Genomic DNA, 24,611 nt, shown 5'->3' with positions numbered 1-24,611 from the left:
AGATATTTTCAGGAGATTGGGTGTAGTGTCACAGAGCACCTGCATCACTAGCTAGAGAATTGTCCATCAACCTGATACAGGAGGTGCATGTCCACACACAACTGTAAGTCAAATTGAAATTAACCTTTGAAATTGAAATATTAATTAGTTGCTCTGCATTGATATATGAATTACATACAGTTATTAGTTAGTTCTGTGCTTGCGAAATGTATCTTATTCAATACAGAAATGTAGCCTGCTTAAAGTTTTAGTAGCCTACTTCAGCTAGCAATTTATTAACTAACCCCCCCCCCCCCCTTCTCTCTCTCAGCCAGGTTGGATCCTGTTAAGCCTACCTGTCTCCAGTAGCCCAGGATCTTTGGCAGGTCCTGTTTCAGTGCCCAGGAAGAACTCACTGAGAAACACTGTGACTTTGGAGGACTGCCAGTACATGTTGGGTTGTGACAAGTATAATTATCTTGCCTCTATGTAATGGTGTTAGAATCAGCCTGATCTGCGCAACTACCTCCACTTTTCCAGACAGACTTTCCGGACAGGGCACTGGCACAAGAAAGACTGGACCTTGGACGCAGAAGCGCTGTACGGGGGTGTTGTAGTGCCAATGGCTCGCCTGTTCCCTTGCACTCACTTTGTCCTACTGTTACTGCTGCAGCTAAGGTCCCCATCTGCAGGTGCACTAGAGATGATAGATGGCGCACATCGACTCACCTGCGACCAGGTAAAAGAAAGAGCAAATTTACATGAGGCCTGTCAGGTTTTCTTAAATTGTTGATAGATTTTTTTATTATTTCAATTATGAAGCTAATAGTGCAAGTACTGTATTTAGACTACATACTGATAAGGTATAGCTATTGCATAAAAGTATGATTGGTAAGTATCCTTAGGACGTCCTTACTCCATTGAAGTTGACATTTAAAATGGTTACGGTAAGGGTTAAGGGTTAGCTAAGGGTTATGGTTAAGGTAGGGTAGGGTAGGGGTTAAGTTTAGGGTTAGGTTTTAGAGTAAGGACGTCCCAAGGATCCCAGATAGTGTAATTACACTATAACAATAAGGACCCCTTAAAATGAAGCGTTACCATATGGTTGTATAGTTTTAGCATTATGACAGTCTACTCAGATTGTTCTCTGATGATGTTGGATGGGGTCATGGAATGTTTTGGCCTGTAGTTTCAATTATGTCGCATGTTGTGCATGTTGGTGTGATCTGTACTACAACAATGTTTGAGTATAACTGCTTATGAGAATCCCACCTGTACCAGCCTATTTATTTTGTGTACTCAGGACAGCCTCAGGTCAGCCATATATGTGTGTGCTTGTGTGCTTGGATGTGCATGTGCACACTTGTGTTGCTTTCTTTACCACATGTAAATGAATGTGGACTTTGTATGTGTTTATATGAGTGTGTGGGGGGTGAGCTGTCATATGTGGAGGACACATGCAAAACCAACCACACAGACAAGCTTTAGTTCACGTGCACGCACCATGCACAGCCATATGTCGTATCTAGCAGGAGGCTGTCAGAAAGAAATCACAACTAGAGTACCTGCAACTAAATTCCTGATCTAGTCTGGGATACAGTGCATTCGGAAAGTATTCAGACCCCTTGACTTTTTCAACACTTTGCTACATTACAGCCTTATTCTAAAATATTTTTTTCCCTCTTTAATCTACACACAATACCCCATAATGACAAGCAAAAACAGGTTTTTATAAATATTTGCAAAAAATAATAATACATTTGCATAAGTATTCAGACCCTGTTTTGGCTATGTGCTTAGGGTTGTTGTCCTGTTGGAAGGTGAACCTTCGCCCCAGTCTGAGGTCCTGAGACCTCTGGAGCAGGTTTTCATCAAGGATATCTCTGTACTTTGCTCCGTTTATCTTTCCCTTGATCCTGACTAGTCTCCCAGTCCCTGCTGCTGAAAAACACCCCCACAGCATGATGCTGCCACCACCGTGCTTCACCGTAGGGATGGTGCCAGGTTTCCTCCTGACGTGACGCTTGGCATTCAGGCCAAATACTTCAATCTTGTTCATCAGACCAGATAATCTCTTTTCTCATGGTCAGAGATTCCTTCAGGTGCCTTTAGGCAAACTCCAAGTGGGCTGTCATGTGGCTTCTGTCTGGCCACTCTACCATAAAGGCCTAATTGGTGGAATGCTGTAGAGATGGTTGTCCTTCTGGATGATTCTCTCATCTCCACAGAGGAACTCTGGAGCTCTGTCAGAGGAACCATCAAGTTTTTGGTCACCTCCCTGACCAAGGCATTTCTCCCCCGATTGTTCAGTTTGGCCAGGTGGCCAACTCTAGGAAGAATCTTGGTGGTTCCTGTCAAGTGTCAGTTGTGCAGAGGTGAGGACGGAGTCAGACGCAGGACACAGAACCGAGTAAAACAACGTACTTTACTCTGGAAAATAATCTGCCAATAAATCCACGCAGGGAATAACAAACCCTAACACAAAATACTAACGCAAGACCAGGAACAATGATGCACAAAACATAATGAGAACCAGAGGGTTAAACAGGGAAATAATAATAATGTAATGGGAACCAGGTGTGTACAATCAAGACAAAACAAATGGAAAAAGAAACGTGGATCGGTGGCAGCTAGAAAGCCGGTGACGACGACCACTAAACGCCGCCCAAACAAGGAGAGGCACCAACTTCGGCGGAAGTCGTGACAGTTCCAAACTTCTTCCATTTAAGAATGATGGAGGCCATTGTGTTCTTGGGGACCTTCAATGCTGCAGACATTTTTTGGTACGCTTCCCCAGATCTGTACCTCGACACAATCCTGTCTTGGAGCTCTATGGACAATTCCTTCGACCTCTTGGCTTGGTTTTTGCTCTGACATGCACTGTCAACTACGAAATCTTATAGAGACAGGTCTGTGCCTTTCCAAATCATATCCAATTTTTTAATTTACCACAGGTGGTCTCAAATCAAGTTGTAGAAAAATCTCCAGGATGATCAATGGAAACAGGATGAGCTCAATTTCGAGTCTCATAGAAAGGGTCTGAATGCTTATGTGCAGTTGAAGTTGGAAGTTAACATACACTTAGGTTGGGGTCATTAAAACTCATTTTTCAACCATTCCACAAATTTTTTGTTAAGTCGATCAGGACATCTACTTTGTGCATGACGCAAGTAATTTTTCCAACAATTATTTACAGACAGATTATTTCACTTATAATTCACTGTATCACAATTCCAGTGGATCAGAAGCTTACATACACTAAGTTTTTATTTAATTTTTTATTTTACCCCTTTTTCTCCCCAATTTTGTGGTATCCAATTGTTTTTTTTTTTATTAGCTACTATCTTGTCTCATCGCTACAACTCCCGTACAGGCTCGGGAGAGACGAAGATTGAAAGTCATGCGCCCTCCGATACACAATCCGCACTGCTTCTTTACACAGAGCGCATCCAACCTGGAAGCCAGCCGCACCAATGTGTCGGAGGAAACACTGTGCACCTGACACTTGGCAACACACTGCGCCTGGCCCGCCACAGGAGTCGCTGGTGCGCGATGAGACAAGGACATCCCTACCTACCAAACCCTCCCTAACCCGGACGACGCTAGGCCAATTGTGCGTCGCCCCACGGACCTCCCGGTCGTGGCCGGTTACGACAGAGCCTGGGTGCGAACCCAGAGTCTCTGATGGCACAGCTGGCGCTGCAGTACAGTGCCCTTAACCACTGCGCCACCCGGCCCAACATACACTTTACAAGTTGACTGTGCCTTTAAACAGCTTGGAAAATTCCAGAAAATTATGTCATGGCTTTAGAAGTTTCTGATAGGCTAATTGACAACATTTGAGTCAATTGGAGGTGAACCTGTGGATGTATTTCAAGGCCTACCTTCAAACTCAGTGCCTCTTTGCTTGACATCATGGGAAAATCCAAATTAATCAGCCAAAACAAATGTTAGACCTCCACAAGTCTGGTTCATCCTTGGGAGCAATTTGCAAATGCCATGTTCATCTGTACAAACAATAGTATTCAAGTATAAACACCATGGGACCACGCAGCCACCATATCACTCAGGAAGGAGACGCGTTCTGTCTCCTAGAGATGAACGTACTTTGATGCGAAAAGTGCAAATCATTCCCAGAACAACAACAAAGGACCTTGTGAAGATGCAGGAAACAGCTACAAAAGTATCTATATCAACAGTAAAACAAGTCCTATGTCGACATAACCAGAAAGGCCACTCAGCAAGGAAGAAGCCACTGCTCCAAAACCGCCATAAAAAATCCAAACTACGATTGCAACTGCACATGGGGACAAAGATCGTACTTTTTGGAGAAATGTCCTCTGGTCTGATGAAACAAAAATAGAATTGTTTGGCCATAATGACCATTGTTATGTTTGGAGCAAAAAGGGGGAGGCTTGCAAGCCAAAGAACACCATCCCAACCGTGAAGCATGGTTGGCAGCATCATGTTGTGGAGGTGCTTTGCTGCAGGTTAAAGCTTGGTCGCAAATGGGTCTTCCAAATGGACAATAACCCCAAGCATACTTCCAAAGTTGTGGCAAAATGGCTTAAGGACAACAAAGTCAAGGTATTGGAGTGGCCATCACAAAGCCCTGACCTCAATCCTATAGAAAACCTGTGGGCAGAACTGAAAAAGTGTTCGCGCAAGGAGACCTACAAATTACACCAGCTCAGGAGGTCAGGAATGGGCCAAAATTCACCCAACTTGTTGTGGGAAGCTTGGGGAAGGCTACCCGAAACGTTTTACCCAAGTTAAACAATTTAAAGGCAATGCTACCAAATACTAATTGAGTGTATGTAAACTTCTGACCCACTGGGAATGTGATGAAAGAAATAAAAGCTGAAATAAATCACTCTCTACTATTATTCTGACATTTCACCTTCTTAAAATAAAGTGGTGATCCTAGCTGACCTAAGACATGAAATTTTTACTCAGATTAAATGTCAGGAATTGTGAAAAACTGAGTTTAAATGTATTTGGCTAAGGTGTATGTAAACTTCAGACTTCAACTGTAAATAAGGTATTTCTGTTTTCACTTTGTCATTGTGGGGTATTGTGTGTAGATTGATGAGGATTTAAAAAAAAATCTAATCCATTTTAGAACAAGGGTTAACGGGAATGGGTCAGCGCTGGTTAAACACTTGATCAGTTTGAGTGAGCAGATTTATGTTTTGATTGACAGATGTGATGTACCTCAGTCTGTACTGTAGCACACACAGACACATCAAAGTTTTAATGCTCATTATGTATTCATGACCAGGCTAGAGCGTGACACCCAATCCTAGGGCTTGAGTGTTCCATCTCCACTGCTGTTGACCATTTCCAAGGATACGTTTCTGGGAGCAATGTCATGAGAATTGACCTCTAGTGTAGTTGTGTGCAGTTAAGCGGAAGAACATGTGTCACGTATATCAAGTGGAAGTATTACTATGTATTTAAATAATAATTACACAATCATATGTCTGGTCTGGTATGTTGTAAGAAATCACTCTTTCTGTGCTCTTTTCTTAGGGCCTGACTGACTGCAGTGTAAAAGGTGAGACCATACAAAGCATCATATATAGTCCATCATAAGCCAAAATATATTAGAACACTTATCATGGCATTGACATCTCTCTCTCTATCGATTTCTCTGTCCATTCTGCATCTTAGATGTTGCCTTTCCTGGCATGATGGGTCCTGTGAAAGTTAGCCGGCTGGAGCTCAGCGTGTTTCTGTGTTGCACCAACGGCCAATACTGCAAACCCTGCCTGCGAATCACGGTCTACTTCACAATCAAAGGTAGCCCTATGGCTTCAACGATTCAGTTGCAGCAGACACTATCATCATAGGCAACTGTGATGTCTGGATGCTATTCCACAGTCTTTAGTGCATACTCTACCATACCACTATCCCTAACTACACAAATAACCTTAACTCCAACAGGAAGTCACTGTGCCTGGGACAGGAGCATGCCATACCTACAGCAGGATTGTATTGATAGATTATATTGATAGGTTGTATTGATGTATTGATAGATTATATTGATACAGTGCCTTGCGAAAGTATTCGGCCCCCTTGAATTTTGCGAACTTTTGCCACATTTCAGGCTTCAAACATAAAGATATAAAACTGTATTTTTTTGTGAAGAATCAACAACAAGTGGGACACAATCATGAAGTGGAACGACATTTATTGGATATTTCAAACTTTTTTAACAAATCAAAAACTGAAAAATTGGGCGTGGAAAATTATTCAGCCCCCTTAAGTTAATACTTTGTAGCGCCACCTTTTGCTGCGATTACAGCTGTAAGTCGCTTGGGGGTATGTCTCTATCAGTTTTGCACATCGAGAGACTGAAATTTTTTCCCATTCCTCCTTGCAAAACAGCTCGAGCTCAGTGAGGTTGGATGGAGAGCATTTGTGAACAGCAGTTTTCAGTTCTTTCCACAGATTCTCGATTGGATTCAGGTCTGGACTTTGACTTGGCCATTCTAACACCTGGATATGTTTATTTTTGAACCATTCCATTGTAGATTTTGCTTTGTGTTTTGGATCATTGTCTTGTTGGAAGACAAATCTCCGTCCCAGTCTCAGGTCTTTTGCAGACTCCATCAGGTTTTCTTCCAGAATGGTCCTGTATTTGGCTCCATCCATCTTCCCATCAATTTTAACCATCTTCCCTGTCCCTGCTGAAGAAAAGCAGGCCCAAACCATGATGCTGCCACCACCATGTTTGACAGTGGGTATGGTGTGTTCAGGGTGATGAGCTGTGTTGCTTTTACGCCAAACATAACGTTTTGCATTGTTGCCAAAAAGTTCAATTTTGGTTTCATCTGACCAGAGCAGACCTTCTTCCACATGTTTGGTGTGTCTCCCAGGTGGCTTATGGCAAACTTTAAACAACACTTTTTATGGATATCTTTAAGAAATGGCTTTCTTCTTGCCACTCTTCCATAAAGGCCAGATTTGTGCAATATACGACTGATTGTTGTCCTATGGATAGAGTCTCCCACCTCAGCTGTAGATCTCTGCAGTTCATCCAGAGTGATCATGGGCCTCTTGGCTGCATCTCTGATCAGTCTTCTCCTTGTATGAGCTGAAAGTTTAGAGGGACGGCCAGGTCTTGGTAGATTTGCAGTGGTCTGATACTCCTTCCATTTCAATATTATCGCTTGCACAGTGCTCCTTGGGATGTTTAAAGCTTGGGAAATCTTTTTGTATCCAAATCCGGCTTTAAACTTCTTCACAACAGTATCTCGGACCTGCCTGGTGTGTTCCTTGTTCTTCATGATGCTCTCTGCGCTTTTAACGGACCTCTGAGACTATCACAGTGCAGGTGCATTTATACGGAGACTTTATTACACACAGGTGGATTGTATTTATCATCATTAGTCATTTAGGTCAACATTGTATCATTCAGAGATCCTCACTGAACTTCTGGAGAGAGTTTGCTGCACTGAAAGTAAAGGGGCTGAATAATTTTGCACGCCCAATCTTTCAGTTTTTGATTTGTTAAAAAAGTTTGAAATATCCAATAAATGTCGTTCCACTTCATGATTGTGTCCCACTTGTTGTTGATTCTTCACAAAAAAATACAGTTTTATATCTTTATGTTTGAAGCCTGAAATGTGGCAAAAGGTCGCAAAGTTCAAGGGGGCCGAATACTTTCGCAAGGCACTGTAGGTTGTATTGATGTATTGATAGGTTCTATTGATAGGTTGTATTGATAGGTTGTATTGATGTATTGATAGATTATATTGATAGGTTGTATTGATGTATTGATAGGTTGTATTGATAGGTTGTATTGATGTATTGATGTATTGATAGGTTGTATTGATGTATTGATAGGTTGTATTGATAGGTTCTATTGATGTATTGATAGGTTGTATTGATGTATTGATAGGTTCTATTGATAGGTTCTATTGATATGTTGTATTGATGTATTGATAGATTATATTGATAGGTTGTATTGATGTATTGATAGGTTCTATTGATATGTTGTATTGATGTATTGATAGATTATATTGATAGGTTGTATTGATGTATTGATAGGTTGTATTGATAGGTTGTATTGATGTATTGATAGATTATATTGATAGGTTGTATTGATGTATTGATAGGTTGTATTGATGTATTGATAGGTTGTATTGATGTATCGATAGTATGTATTGATGTATTGATAGGATGTATTGATAGGTTGTATTGATAGGTTGTATTGATGTATTGATAGGTTGTATTGATAGGTTGTATTGATGTATTGATAGGTTGTATTGATGTATTGATAGGTTCTATTGATAGGTTGTATTGATGTATTGATAGGTTCTATTGATAGGTTGTATTGATGTATTGATAGGTTCTATTGATCGGTTGTATTGATGTATTGATAGGTTCTATTGATAGGTTGTATCGATAGGTTGTATCGATAGGTTGTATCGATAGGTTGTATCGATGTATTGATAGGTTATATTGATAGGTTGTATCGATAGGTTGTATCGATAGGTTGTATAGATGTATTGATAGGTTGTATTGATAGGATGTGGGGTATTTGCAGGTTATTCTTAACTCTTGCTGTTCTCATTTGTTGATGCTGTTTCTGCTGTTTTCAGCACATGACATGTTGTTGCTGTTTCTGCTGTCCCAGATATACACGAGGACCAGGAAGTGTCTGGTGACTACAGTGACGAACATGACAGCTCTAACCAGAAGGAATTAAGAGAAGAGAGTCTCCTAGGAATGCCACGCAGCACAACAGGTAATCAAAAAGTGTGTGTCAAAAGAGAGAAAACACACCCACACGCACCCCTTGGGCGTACAAGTTGGTCAAGTAAAATAAATGAAAGTCACTCAATCTAAAGTTGTGGTTGACTGTTCATGTGTCTTTTGCAATTTCTCATGGTAAATAATACAATGTTTGTTATCTCACCTACTGTGTGTTCCAGCAGCTTCTGTAACTGTGTGTTACAGCTACCCAAACATTTTGAATCGCTACAAAGAAGTGACATTTACATTGATCCATTCAGCTCTGGGGGACCAGCACCCTCCTGAGGTACACATTCCCTTTATCGCCTGTCATTAAACTGTTGTCTATTAAATATGTTAGAGTTATTTTGGGTAACTTTGGGCACTGCTAGGGTTGTTTTTAGTGGAAAGAACATATAGCCTAGTGTGTAATAGGTTCATGTTTGACTTCTGTAGCTGTGGCTGTCCATATTGTTGGAGCCAGAGCCAGGACAATATGGAAGTCCAGTCAACGTCCAGGCATTACATACCTCCGTCACCACCACTATCCCCTCCTTAGAAGATGGTAAGTGGCATTCTTTATACCACAATACCATAGCTGTACTATAAAGATGTTATTGATATGCATACACTACCAGTCAAAAGTTTTAGAACACTTACTCATTCAAGGGTTTTCCATTATTTAAAAAAAACTATTTTCTATATTATAGAATAATAGTGAAGACATCAAAACTATGAAATAACACATATGGAATCATGTAGTAACCAAAAAAGTGTTAAACAAATCAAAATATATTTAATATTTGAGATTCTTCCAATAGCAACCCTTTGCCTTGATGACAGTTTGCACACTCTCGGCATTCTCTCAACCAGCTTCACCTGGAATGCTTTTCCAACAGTCTTGAAGGAGTTCCCACTTATGCTGAGCACTTGTTGGCTTCTTTTCCTTCGCTCTGCGGTCCCACTCATCCCAAACCATCTAAATTGGGTCAAAGTCAGGGGATTGTGGAGGCCAGGTCATCTGATGCAGCACTTCATCACTCTTCTTCTTGGTAAAATAGTCCTTACACAGCCTGGAGGTGTGTTTTGGGTCATTGTCCTGTTGAAAAAAAATGATAGTCCCATTGAGCCCAAACCAGATGGGATGGCGTATTGCTGCAGAATGCTGTGGTAGCCATGCTGGTTAAGTGTGCCTTAAATTCTAAATAAATCACTGACAGTGTCACTAGCAAAGCAATCCCCACCATCACACCTCCTCCTCCATGCTTCACAGTGGGAACCACACATGTGGAGATCATCAGTTTCCATACACCGCGTCTCACAAAGACACGGAGGTTGGAACCAAACATCTTCAGTTTGGACTCATCAGACCAAAGGACAGATTTCCACTGGTCTAATGTCCATTGCTTGTGTTTCTTGGCCCAAGCATGTCTCTTCTTATTATTGGGGTCCTTTAGTAGTGGTTTCTTTGCAGCAATTCGACCATGAAGGCCTGATTCACGCAGTCTCCTTTGAACAGTTGATGTTGAGATGTGTCTGTGACTTGAACTCTGTGAAGCATTTATTTGGACTGCAATCGGAGGTGCAGTTAATTCCCCCTTTTCTGAGGCTGGAAACTCTAATGAACTTAACCTCAGCAGCAGAGGTAACTCTGGGTCTTCCTTTCCTGTGGCAGTCCTCATGAGAGCCAGTTTCATCATAGCGCTTGATGGTTTTCGACAGCCCTTGAGCAAACTTTAAAAGTTCTTGAAATGTTCCATATTGACTGACCTTCATGTCTTAAAGTAATGATGGACTGTCATTTCTCTTTGCTTATTTGAGCTGTTCTTTCCATAATATGGACTTGGTCTTTTGCCAAATAGGGCTATCTTCTGTTTACCACCCCTACCTTGTCACAACACAACTGATTAGCTCATTAGCTCATTATGAAGGAAAGAAATTCCGCAAGTTAACGTTTAAGAAGGCACACCTGTTAATTTAAGTGCATTCTAGGTGACTACCTCATGAAGCTGTTTGAGAGAATGCCAAGAGTGTACAAAGCTGTCATCAAGGCAAAGGATGGCTATTTGAAAAATCTCCAATTTAAAATATATTTTGATTTGCTTAACACTTTTTTGGTTACTACATGATTCCATATGTGTTATTTAATAGTTGTGATGTCTTCACTATTAGTCTACAATGTAGAAAATAGTAAAAAATAAAGAAAAACCCTTGAATGGTTAGGTGTTCTAAAACTTTTGACTGGTAGTGTACATTCCTCAGATCATGAATTTTGACTACCCCTCTCCCTCTCTCTCTCTCTCTCTCTCTCTCTCTCTCTCTCTTTCTCCTCTCTCTCGCTTTCTCTCTCTCTCTCTCCTTTCTCTCTCTCTCTCTCTCTCTCTCCCCCACTCTATCTCTTAGTTTGTTCCCCTGACCTAGATAGTGTTGTGAAAGAATGTGATGGTAAGTCACTGTAATTTGTAATGCAACCCTGCATCCCCATAGTATTATACTGTACCTGCTTTAGTTTTTAACCTTTACATCTCTTATTGATTGACATTTGATATACAGCACCAATCAAATGTTTGCACACACCTACTCATTCAAGGGTTCTTCTTTATATTTACTATTTTCTACATTGTAGAATAATAGTGAAGACATCAAAACTATGAAATAACACATGAATTCATCTAGGAACCCAAAAAGTTTTAAACAAATCCAAATACATTTTAGATTTGAGATTCTTCAAAGTAGCCACCCTTTGCATTGATGACAGCTTTGCACACTCTTGGCAGTCTCTCAACCAGCTTCACCTGGAATGCTTTTCCAACAGTCTTGCAGGAGTTCCCGCATATGCTGAGCACTTGTTGGCTGCTTTTCCTTCACTCTGCAGTCCAACTCATCCCAAACTACCTCAATTTAGTTGGGGTTGGGTGATTGAGTAGTCTAGGTCATCTGACGCAGCACTCCATCACTCTCCTTCTTGGTCAAATAGCCATTACCCAGCCTAAAGGTTAATGTCCATTGCTTGTGTTTCTAGGCCCAATCAAGTCTCTTCTTATTATTGGTGTCCTTGGAAGTGGTTTCTTTGCAGCAATTCGACCATGAAGGCCTGATCCACGCAATCTCCTCTGAACAGTTGATGTTTAGATGTGTCTGTTATTTGAACTCTGTGAAGCCTTTATTTGGGCTGCAATCTGAGGCTGGAAACTCTAATGAACTTATCCTCTGCAGCAGAGATAACTCTGTGTCTTACTTTAATGTTTCGGTCTGGTGATGGACTGTCGTTTCTCTTTGATTATTTGAGCTGTTCTTGCCATAACATAGACTTGGTCTTTTACCAAATAGGGCTGTTTTATTTTATTTCACCTTTATGTAACCAGGTAAGCTATTTGAGAACAGGTTCTCATTTGCAACTGCGACCTGGCCAAGCTAAAGCATAGCAATTCGACACATACAACAACACAGAGTAACACACGGAATGAACAAAACATAGTCAGTAATACAGTAGAACAAAAGGAAACAAAAAGTCTATTTACAGTGAGTCTATATACAGTGAGTGCAAGATAAGGGAGTTAAGGCAATAAATAGGCCATGGTGGTGAAATAATTACAATATAGCAATTAAACACTGGAATGGTAGATATGCAGAAGATGAATGTGCAAGTAGAGATACTGGAGTGCAAAGGAGAAAGATAAATTAATAAATACTGTATGTGGATGAGGTAGGTAGATAGATGGGTTGTTTACAAATGGGCTACGTACAGGTGCAGTGATTTGTGAGCTGCTCTGACAGCTGGGGATTAAAGCTAGTGAGGGAGATATGAGTATCCATCTTCAGAGATTTTTGCAGTTCGTTCCAGTCATTGGCAGCAGAGAACTAGAAGGAAAGATGACCAAATTAGGATTTGGCTTTGGGGGTGACCAGTGAGATATACCTGCTGGAGCGCATGCTACGAGTGGGTACTGCTATGGTGACCAGTGAGCTGAGATAAGGCTTTACCTAGAGGAGACTTGTAGATCATCTGTAGCCAGTGAGATTGGCGACGAGTATGAAGCGGGGGACAACCAACGAGAGCGTACAGGTTGCAATGGTGGATAGTGTATGGGGCTTTGGTGACAAAACGGATGGCACTGTGATAGACTGCATCCAGTTTGTTGAGTAGAGTGTTGGAGGCTATTTTATAGATGACATCACCGAAGTCGAGGATCGGTAGGATAGTCAGTTTTACGAGGGTATGTTTGGCAGCATGAGTGAAGGATGCTTTGTTGTGATTTCGGAAGCCAATTCTAGATGTAATTTTGGATTGGAGATGCTTAATGTGAGTCTGGAAGGAGAGTTTACAGTCTAACCAGACACCTAGGTATTTGTAGTTGTCCACGTATTCTAAGTCAAAGCCGTCCAGAGTATTGATGCTGGACGGGCGAGCAGGTGCGGGCAGTGATCGGTTGAATAGCATGCATTTAGTTTTACTTGCATTTAAGAGCAGTCGAGGCCACGGAAGGAGAATTGTATGGCATTGAAGCTCGTCTGGAGGTTAGCTAACACAGTGTCCAAAGAGGGGCCAGAAGTATACAGAATGGTGTCGTCTGCGTAGAGGTGTACCAGAGAATCACCAGCAGCAAGAGCAACTTCATTGACGTATACAGAGAAGAGAGTCGGCCCGAGGATTAAACCCTGTGACACCCCCATAGAGACTGCCGGAGGTCCGGACAACAGACCCTCCCATTTGACACAGTGAACTCTATCAGAGAAGTAGTTGGTAAACCAGGCGAGGCAATCATTTGAGAAACCAAGGCTGTCGAGTCTGCCAATAAGAATGTGGTGATTGACTGATTCGAAAGCCTTGGCCAGGTCGATGAATGCGGCTGCACAGTAATGTCTCTTATCGATGGCAGTTATGATGTAGTTTAGGACCTTGAGCGTGGGTGAGGTGCACCCATGACCAGCTCTGAAACCAGATTGCATAGCGGAGAAGGTAGGGTGGGATTCAAAATGGTTGGTAATCTGTTTGTTAACTTAGCTTTCGAAGACCTTAGAAAGACAGGGTAGGATAGATATAGGTCTGTAGCAGTTTGGGTCTAGAGTGTCTCCCCCTTTGAAGAGGGGGATGACCGCGTCAGCTTACCAATCTTTTGGAATCTCAGACGATACGAAAGAGAGGTTGAACAGGCTAGTAATAGGTGTTGCAACAATTTTGGCAGATCATTTTAGAAATAGAGGGTCCAGATTGTCTAGCCCGGCTGATTTGTAGGGGTCCAGATTTTGCAGCTCTTTCAGAACATCAGCTATCTGGATTTGGGTAAAAGAGAAATGGTAGGGGCTTTGGCAGGTTGCCGGGCAGTTGACCGGGGTAATAGCAGCCAGGTGGAAAGCATGGCCAGCCATAGAGAAATGCTTATGGAAATTCTCAATTATAGTGGATTTATCGGTGGTGACAGTATTTCCTAGCCTCAGAGCAGTGGGCAGCTGGGAGGAGGTGCTCTTATTCTCCATGGACTTTACAGTGTCCCAGAACCTTTTTGAGTTAGGACTACAGGATGCACATTTCTGTTTGAAAAAGCTAGCCTTCGCTTTCCTAACTGCCTGTGTGTATTTGTTCCTAACTTCCCTGAAAAGTTGCATATCACGGTGGCTATTTGATGCTAATGCAGAACGCCACAGGATGTTTTTGTGCTGGTCAAGGGCAGAAAGGTCTGGAGTGAACCAAGGACTATATCTATTCCTAGTTCTACATTTTTTGAATGGGGCATGCTTATTTAAGATGGTGAGGAAGGCACTTTTAAAGAATATTCAGGCATCATCTACTGACGGGATGAGGTCAATGTCATTCCAGGATACCCCAGCCAGGTCAATGAGAAAGGCCTGCTCGCAGAAGTGTTTTAGGGAGCGTTTGACAGTGATGAGGGGTGGTTGTTTGGTCGCAGACCCATTACAGATGCAGGCAATGAGGCAGTGATCGCTGAGATCTTGATTGAAAACAGCAGAGGTGTATTTGGAGGGCAAGTTAGTTAGGATGACATCTATGAGGGTGCCCGTGTTTACGGTTTTGGAGTTGTACCTGGTAGGTTCATTGATAATTTGTGTGAGATTGAGGGCATCAAGCTTGGATTGTAGGCTGGCCGGGGTGTTAAGCATGTCCCAGTTTAGGTCACCTAGTAGCACGAGCTCAGAAGATAGATGGGGGGCAATCAATTCACATATGGTGTCCAGGGCACAGCTGGGAGCAGAGGGAGGTCTATAGCAAGCAGCAACAGTGAGAGACTTGTTTCTGGAAAGGTGAATTTTTAGAAGTAGAAGCTCGAATTGTTTGTGTACAGACTTGGATAGTAATACAGAACTCTGCAGGCTATCTTTGCAGTAGATGCAACACCGCCCCCTTTGGCAGTTCTATCTTGGCGGAACATGTTATAATTAGCGATGGACATTTCAAGGTTTTTGGTGGTTTTCCTAAGCCAGGATTCAGACACGACTAAGACATCCGGGTTGGAAGAGTGTGATAACTTCTGTATACCACCCCTACCTTGTCACAACACAACTGATTGGCTCAAACCTATCAAGAAGGAAAGAAATTCCACAAATTAACTTTTAACAAATCACACTTGTCAATTTAAATGCATTCCAGTTGACTGCCACATGAAGCTTGTTGAGAGAATACAAAGCTTGTGCAAGGCTGTCACCAAGGCAAAGGGTGGCTACTTTGAAGAATCTCAGATATAAAATATATTTTGATTTATTTAAACGTTTTGGTTACTACATGGTTCCATATTATTTCATAGTTTTGGTGTTTTCACTATTATTCTACAATATCAAAAAATTGTAAAAACAAAAAAAACCTTTGAATGAATAGGTGTGTCCAAAATTTTGACCGGTACTATATGTCTCAGTGCCCAAGCTCAGAGCTGTGATTGATAAGAAGAGAGGTGTGGCTGTGCTCCAACTGGACAGTTCTAACAAGACACGGACCAGTGAGATGGGCATGTGCCAGATGTTCGGGACTGGAGAACCTTGCAGATACCAGAAGTGGGTCAGTATGTTTAAAGAAAGTCACACATGCTTTTTACAAGGTCCAGCTGTGACCTCCTTACTCACTGTCACCTTCTCTTTCTCACACCCTTTCTTCTTCTTTCAGAGCCAGAAAGAGATGAGCATTCCTTTGAGGTCTATAGCGCCCTGTCTGTGCTTTCAGGTAAAGATTGCTTGATTTTTCTGCAGCTCGGCATACCGAATCTGAGGAACAACTTGTTTCCAAAGCTGAATTGAATATTCATGATCCTTGTCATGCAGGAGTCACTTGTGCACATTCCTTGTATGTTGCTTTACAACAGGTTTGGTGGAAGGGACATAATCTACGCAGAGAGATCTGCCCATTCATGAACAACAAAGGTAAGGAGTTCAATCAGATTCCCTCCCTACCGCAGAACTCTTGACTCTGGACTGGAAACATTTGTTATTGTAACAACCAAATGTCTCCATTCATCTCTCAGAGCTTTTCAGAAGAATGTGGGACAACAACGTGTCCTTGTCAGTGGAGGAGGCTCAGACGAAGGTGGGGAACGGCACAGTGCTGAGTTGGAACGTGACTGCCCCCTGTCGCCTGGAGGGGGAACTGTGGCTGTGTAGAAGGGGCTCAGCGGGGGGGCATTGCGAGGAGTTGAAGGGCTCCAGGCAGAGGATGCACAAGGACACACATGCCGGGTGGACGCCCACTCTCCACGGACACTGGGTAAGGCCTACTGTGTGAGGTCGACTTACCCTTCACCTTTGACCTTACTGAGGACCTTACTGAATATAACTGTTGAGTTTCTGTTTCTGTTGTTTTTTTTCAGAAAAGAGGAGAGTTCATCAATGTGAACCCTCATCCTGCTCTGTGTGTCCAGGTAAACACTTCTCCACTGATCTGTGGACAGAGTGCACTGTTTGAATGAAATTGTGAGCCTGTACTTACTCTGAAATGCAGTAGTGTAAGTGTTTATGCCTGACACCACACTGTTTCTTGTTGTCTAGATGAAATTACAGGGGATGGATACAAAGCTGGATCCCGTGTGTCCATTTGCAAGTATGCATTTCACCCCTGAGGGTCAATATGTTACATTTTATAAGGTTTACCTATAGTTCTAAACTGGTTGTATGCTGTATTTGGCTGTACTAAGGATTGGTTAAATGGTCATCAATTCTCCCCATCCCGGATCCGGGATCGTGAATAAAGCCTCAGGCTCATTAGCATAACGCAACGTTAACGATTTCTGAAAATCGCAAATAAAATGAAAATAATGCGCCTGCTCTCAAGCTTAGCCTTTTCTTAACAATACTGTCATCTCAGATTTTCAAAATATGCTTTTGAACCATAGCAAATCACTAATTTTGTAAGAGTATGCTAAGCTAGCTTAGCATTTTGAGTAGCATTTAGCACGCAACATTTTCACAAAAACCAGATAACCAAATAAATAAAATCATTTACCTTTGAAGAGCTTCGGATGTTTTCAATGAGGAGACTCAGTTACATAGCAAATGTTCAGTTTTTCCTGAAAGAATCTTTGTGTAGGAGAAATCGCTCCATTTTGTACATCACATTTGGCTACCGAAACAAACTGAAAATTCAGTCACCAAAACGTCAAACTTTTTCCGAATTAACTCCATAATATCGACCGAAACATGGCAAACGTTGTTTAGAATCAATCCTCAAGGTGTTTTTTCACATATCTCTTCATTGATATGCAGTTCGTAGAAGCCTGCTTTCCCCTCAGAATCGCATGGAAAAATACCAGCAGCTGAAAAAGACGCACCAATTTCGACGGAGGACACCGGGCGGACACCTGGAAAATGTAGTCTCTTATGGTCAATCTTCCAATGATATGCCTACAAATACGTCACAATGCTGCAGACACCTTGGGGAAACGACAGAAAGGGCAGGCTCATTCCTCTCGCATTCACAGCCATATAAGGAGACAATGGAAAACGGAGCCTCAAAAATCCTGCTGGTTTCCTGGTTGCCGTTTCATCTTGGTTTTGCCTGTAGCTCCCGTTCTAGGGCACCCACAGACAATATCTTTGCAGTTCTGGAAAATTCAGAGTGTTTTCTTTCCAAAGCTATCAATTATATGCATAGTCGAGCATCTTTTTGTGACAAAATATCTTATTTAAAACGGGAACGTTTTTCATCCAAAAATGAAATTGCGCCCCTAGAGTTTCAAGAGGTTAATGCAACTGACCCACACTCTTAGAAAAAAGGTGCTATCTAGAAACCAAAATGGTTCATTTGCTGTCCCCATATGAGAACCCTTTACAGAACCCATTTTGGTTCCAGGTAGAACCCTTTTCACAGAGGGTGAACCAAAAATGGTTCTCCTATGGGTCAAAGGCGAATAACCTTTTTGGAACCTTTTTTACTAAGAGTGAAATATACTGGATTATTAACAGGTTAGGTCTTTGGTTAATCTGTGTCTCTATAACGCGCAGCATAGAGATTAGTGCTAAATTAGCTAAAGAGGATATTTGGCAGAAATAATGGATACAATGATGGATTATGAGGCATTGGTCCACAGCTGTATGTAATCAGACTGACTTCCCATATAGCACCACGGAACCGATGGCTCCTGACTCTCCTGATAGGGCTGCTACTAATCTGTTTGGCAATACTTGGGGCCTACGTCATACATGGTGCTCTCAAAGGTTAGTGATGCAGCTATATATTATCAATATTATTACATATCTCTGAAGCTATCTAATCACTAAATGTATTAACTATATATGAGTATAATATTACTAGCCTGACATTTTCGGCACACACATCTCATCATTATCCTTGCACTTTTTATCTCCCCCACAGGATACGTGTGGAGATGGTTGAAAGATGAGGACATAAAAGGTAAGATAAGCCTTTAAAACATTCCCTCACAATTCACTGTCTCCAATTATTTCTGAATCCAATTATATTATTTCTTCATTCTCTCTCTATCCCTTTTTTCTCTCTCTTCTTGGATCTCATTTCCTCGGCCGCTCTTCTCTTTCTGTCCTCCCCCTCTCCCTCTCTTTTCTCTACCTTCTCTCTTTCTCTCGTTTCTTTCTCCCCCCCTCTCTCCCTCTCCCTCTCCCTCTCTCTCCCAGGTGCAGTAGGAGGTGGCCACATTGTGTTGCTGTACCCTCCTGACAATGATCAGGCTGTGCTGGGTCTGGTGTGTCGTCTGGGCTTGTCCCTCTCCTCTCTGGGCTTCAGTGTATCTCTAGACCTGTGGAGCCAGGCCGAGCTCAGTGTCCTGGGACCAGTTCCATGGCTCCACTCCCGGCTTGATCGCCTGCAGAGACAGGGGGGGAAAGTGGTGCTGGTGCTGACCCAGGCAGCCTGGGAGAGGGCTGAGGAGTGGGGCAGTCGGGGCAGCCGGGGCTGGGAGAGGGATACTCTCTGGGGGAGGGGGTGTGACGAGGATGGGGAGTCAGGGATGGGGTGTCGTTCTCCGTATTCGGATGTCTTCAGTGCCTCGCTCAGCTGCATTCTAGCGGACTACTTGCAGGGCCGCGCCGGCGAACGCTTCACCCTTGTGCAGTTTGAGTGTCTGCCTCCTGGCGGCTGCCGCCCCCTACCTGAGCTCTTCAGGGGGCTGCCGCTCTTCAGCCTCCCCTCCCAGAGCCTGGGCTTCCTGACTGAACTGGCTTTGGGGCGAGGTAGGGGGGCAGCATCAGGGCGACGAAAGCGGGCAGGGGGGCTCAGGGCAGCCTCACGGGCACTGGCTGGGGGGCTGAGAGGGTTTGCGGGGGTTCGGCAATGTTACGGCTGGCCGGGCTGCCCCAGGACTGTGTTGGTGCAGGGGTTGAGGACCCCTGGGAGTCTGTGCCGCTGCAGCCATGTCTCACCACCTCACCGTCCAGCCCTGACACCTTCCCAAGACCAGCGGGATGGACTGGGTCTAAGAGGGCAGGAGAGGCTGAGGAGGAACCAGGGGCCTGTTCCGCAGGATACTAACTGTGGCACTGACATACTATAATCCGATACTGGACATTAGGGTTTCAGGAGATGGTAGTTTGAAACTGTGTCTCATGTACCTTTGGAACTACTGTCCAAAGTAGAGCATGACCTGTTAATATTGTAAATGATTAACTTTTCTGGTCCTGAAAAACTACTGTCAACTCCAGTTTAGAGATTGCTCAGTTTGGCTGGGCGGCCAGCTCTAGAGAGATTCTGGATGGCTCCAAAGTTCTTCCATTTATGGTTCCAAAGTTCTGTCCTATGTACAGTGCCTTCAGAAAGTATTCAGACCCCTTGAATGTGTCCACCTTTTGTAACGTTACAATTCAAATCTAAAATGAATTAAATAAAAACAATTCCTCAACAATCTACAAACAATACCACATAATGACGAAGCTAAAAACAGGTTTTTAGAAATGTTTGCAAATAAAATAAATACAAATAAAAAACATACAAAAGTATTCAGACCCTTTGCTGTGAGACTCGAAAAGACACACCTGTCTATACAAGGTTCCACAGTTGGCAATGCATGTCAAAGCAAAAACCAATCCATGAGGTCGAAGGAATTGTCCGTAGAGACCCAAGAGAGCATTCTGTTGTGGCACAGGTCTGGGGAAGAGTACCAAAAATTCTGCAGCATTGAAGGTCCCCAAGAACACAGTGGCCTCATTATTAAATGGAAGAACTTTGGAATCACCAAGAATCTCTAGAGCTGGCCGCCCAGCCAAACTTAGCACTCGGGGGAGAAGGGCCTTGGTCAGGGAGGTGACCAAGAACCTAGTGGTCACTCTGACATAGCTCTAGAGTTCCTCTGTGGCGATGGGAGAACCTTCCAGAAGGACAGCCATCTCTGCAGCACTCCACCAATCAGGCCTTTATGGTATAGTGGCTAGATGGAAGCCATTCCTCAGTAAAAGGCACATGACAGCCAGCTTGGAGTTTAGCAAAAGGCACCTAAAGACTCTCAGACCGTGAGAAACAATATTCACTGGTCTGATAGAACCAAGATTAAACTATTTGGCCTGAATTCCAGGCATCACATCTAGAGGAAAGCTGGCAACATTGCTATGGTGGTGGCAGCATCATGCTGTGGGGATGTTTGTCAGTGGCAGGGACTGGGAGACTAGTCAGGATCGAGGGAAAGATGAACGGAGCAAAGTACAGAAAGATCCTCAATGAAAACCTGCTGCAGAGCGCTCAGGACCTTAGACTGGGGCAAATGTTCACCTTCCAACAGGACAATGACCTTAACCACAAAGCCAAAACAACGCAGGAGTGGCTTCGGGACAAGTCTCTGAATGTCCTTGAGTGGCCCAGCCAGAGCCCGGACTTGAACCCGTTCGAACATCTCTGGAGAAACCTGAAAATAGCTGTGCAGCGACGCTCCCCTTCCAACCAGAGCTTGAGAGGATCTGCAGAGAAGAATGGGAGAACCTCCCCAAATACAGTTGTGCCAAGCTTGTAGCTTCATACCCAATAATGTCTAAAAAATGTTTTTTGCTTTGTCATTATGCGTTATTGTGTGTAGAATAATGTGTGTAGATTGATGAGGGAAATAAATATTTCATAAATTTTAGAGTAAGGCTGTAACCTAATCAAATGTATAAAAAGTCAAGGGGTCTGAATACTTTCTGAAGGCACTGTACATAGTCATTGAACACTGGTCACTTTTATAATGTTTACTTCCTGTTTTACCCATTTCATATGTATATACTGTATTCTAATCAAGGTCCACCCTATATAAATACTGCTGTACACACCTTTCCTTTCCTATTCATATACTGTCAATACTGTCCATACCCTCCATTATATATACAGTGGGCAAAAAAGTATTTACTCCGCCACCAATTGTGCAAGTTCTCCCACTTAAAAAGATGAGAGAGGCCTGTAATTTTCATCATAGGTACACTTGAACTATGACAGACAAAATGAGAAGAAAAAAATCCAGAAAATCACATTGTAGGATTTTGAATGAATTTATTTGCAAATTATGGTGGAAAATAAGTATTTGGTCAATAACAAAAGTTTATCTCAATACTTTGTTATATACCTTTTGTTGGCAATGACAGAGGTCAAACGTTTTCTGTAAGTCATCACAAGGTTTTCACACACTGTTGCTGGTATTTTGGCCCATTCCTCCATGCAGATCTCCTCTAGAGCACTGATGTTTTGGGGCTCTTGCTGGGCAACACGGACTTTCAACTCCCTCCAAAGATGTTCTATGGGGTTGAGATCTGGAGACTGGCTTGGCCACTCCAGGACCTTGAAATGCTTCTTACGAAGCCACTCCTTCGTTGCCCGGGCGGTGTGTTTGGGATCATTGTCATGCTGAAAGACCCAGCCACGTTTTATCTTCAATGCCCTTGCTGATGGAAGGAGATTTTCACTCAAAATCTCACGATACATGGCCCCATTCATTTTTTCCTTTACACGGATCAGTCAACCTGGTCCCTTTGCAGAAAAACAGCCCCAAAGCATGATGTTTCCACCCCCATACTTCACAGTGGGTATGGTGTTCTTTGGATGCAACTCAGCATTCTTTGTCCTCCAAACACGACGAGTTGAGTTTTTACCAAAAAGTTCTATTTTGGTTTCATCTGACCTTATGACATTCTCCCAATCTTCTTCTGGATCATCCAAATGCTCTCTAGCAAACTTCAGACAGGCCTAGACATGTACTGGCTTAAGCAGGGGGACACGTCTGGCACAGCAGGATTTGAGTCCCTGGCGGCATAGTGTGTTACTGATGGTAGGCTTTGTTACTTTGGTCCCAGCTCTCTGCAGGTCATTCACTAGGTCCCCCCGTGTGGTTCTGGGATTTTTGCTCACCGTTCTTGTGATCATTTTGACCCCATGGGGTGAGATCTTGCGTGGAGCCCCAGATCGAGGGAGATTATCAGTGGTCTTGTATGTCTTCTATTTCCTAATTATTGCTCCCACAGTTGATTTCTTCAAACCAAGCTGCTTTCCTATTGCAGTTTCAGTCTTCCCGGCCTGGTGCAGGTCTACAATTTTGTTTCTGGTGTCCTTTGACAGCTCTTTGGTCTTGGCCATAGTGGAGTTTGGAGTGTGACTGTTTGAGGTTGTGGACAGGTGTCTTTTATACTGATAACTAGTTCAAACAGGTGCCATTAATACAGGTAACGAGTGGAGGACAGAGGAGCCTCTTAAAGAAGAAGTTACAGGTCTATGAGAGCCAGAAATCTTGCTTGTTTGTAGGTGACCAAATACTTATTTTCCACCATAATTTGCAAATAAATTCATTAAAAATCCTACAATATGATTTCTGGATTTTTTTTTCTCATTTTGTGTGTCATAGTTGAAGTGTACCTATGATGAAAATTACAGGCCTCTCTCATCTTTTTAAGTGGGAGAACTTGCACAATTGATGGCTGACTAAATACTTTTTTGCCCCACTGTATATATATATATATATATATATATATATATATATATATATATATATATATATATATATATATATATATATATATTACCAGTCAAAAGTATGGACCCATCTACTCAAGGGTTTTCCTTAATTTTTTACTTTTTCTATATTGTAGAATAATATTGAAGACATCAAAGTAGCCTAATGGTTAGAGTGTTGGACTAGTTCAAAGTTCAAAACCCCAAGCAGACGTTCTGCCCCTGAACAGGCAGTTAACCCACTGTTCCTAGGCCGTCATTGAAAATAAGAAGTTGTTCTTAACTGACTTGCCTAGTTAAATAAAGATAAAATAAATAAAAAACTGGCTCTCCACAGTAAAGGAAGACCCAGAGTTACCTGTGCTGCAGAGGATAAGTTCATTAGAGTTTCCAGCCTCAGAAATGGGGAATTAACTGCACCTCAGATTGCAGTCCAAATAAATGCTTCACAGAGTTCAAGTAACAGACAGAGACTGCGTGAATCGGGCCTTCGTGGTTGAATTGCTGCAAAGAAACCTCTACTAAAGGACCCTACTAATAAGAAGTGACATGCTTGGGCCAAGAAACACAAGCAATGGACATAAGACCAGTGGAAATCTGTCCTTTTGTCTGATGAATCCAAATTTGAGATTTTTGGTTCCAACCGCCGTGTCTTTGTGAGATGCAGAGTATGTGAACGGATGATCTCCGCATGTGTGGTTCCCACCGTGAAGCATGGAGGAGGAGGTGAGATGGTGTGGGATTGCATTGCTAGTGATACTGTCTGTGATTTATTTAGAATTCAAGGTACATTTAACCAGCATGGCTACCACAGCATTCTGCAGCAATACGCCATCCCATCTGGTTTGGGCTTAATGGGACTATCATTTTTTTTAAACAGGACAATGACCCAAAACACACCTCCAGAATGTGTAATGGCTATTTGACCAAGAAGGAGAGTGATGGAGTGCTGCATTGTGGCCTCCACAATCACCTGACCTCAACCCAACTGAGATGGTTTGGGATGAGTTGGACTGCAGAGTGAAGGAAAAGCAGCCAACAAGTGCTCAGCATATGTAATAACTTCTTCAAAGTTATAACTTCTGGAAAAGCATTCCTCATGAAACTGGTTGAGAGACTGCCAAGAGTGTGCAAAGCTGTCATCAAGGCAAAGAGTGGCTACTTTGAAGAATCTAAAATATAAATGGATTTGGATTTGTTAAAAACTTTTTGGTTGCTACATGATTCCATATGCGTTATTTCATTGTTTTGATGTCTTCACTATTATTCTACAATGTAGTAAATAGTAAATATAAATAAAAACCCTTGAATGAGTAGATGTGTCCAAACTTTTGACCGGTACTGTGTATATATGTGTATATATATATATATATACTGCACTGTTGAATGTTGAAACGTAAGCATTTTGCTGCACTTGTGATAACATCTGCAGAATATGTGCACTGTATGCGACCAATTAAAATGTGATTCGTTTTTGTATTCATCCCTGAACTGTAAATGGGTGACATTGTTGTACTCA

General features: G+C 42.5%; 1 protein-coding gene across 1 annotated transcript; it reads left to right on the top strand.

Moving 5' to 3' along the window:
- On the top strand, positions 1-21,242 carry LOC135527963 (interleukin-17 receptor C-like). Its single transcript, XM_064956664.1, is given in 18 exon segments — positions 1-103; positions 311-718; positions 5,512-5,536; positions 5,653-5,781; positions 8,624-8,734; positions 8,922-9,028; positions 9,178-9,286; positions 11,125-11,166; positions 15,591-15,730; positions 15,836-15,892; positions 16,032-16,089; positions 16,191-16,429; positions 16,533-16,583; positions 16,711-16,762; positions 18,280-18,375; positions 18,533-18,571; positions 18,811-19,455; positions 19,458-21,242. Coding segments are annotated over 17 exon segments (2,223 nt in total). The 5' UTR covers positions 1-103; positions 311-601; the 3' UTR covers positions 19,664-21,242.
- Positions 21,243-24,611: the final 3,369 nt, after the last annotated feature.

Source organism: Oncorhynchus masou, chromosome 33, assembly GCF_036934945.1.
Source record: "Oncorhynchus masou masou isolate Uvic2021 chromosome 33, UVic_Omas_1.1, whole genome shotgun sequence".
NCBI classification, from domain to species: domain Eukaryota; kingdom Metazoa; phylum Chordata; class Actinopteri; order Salmoniformes; family Salmonidae; genus Oncorhynchus; species Oncorhynchus masou.
The sequence above is the reverse complement of the archived record's forward strand: the minus strand, read 5'-3'. Positions and strand labels throughout refer to the sequence as shown.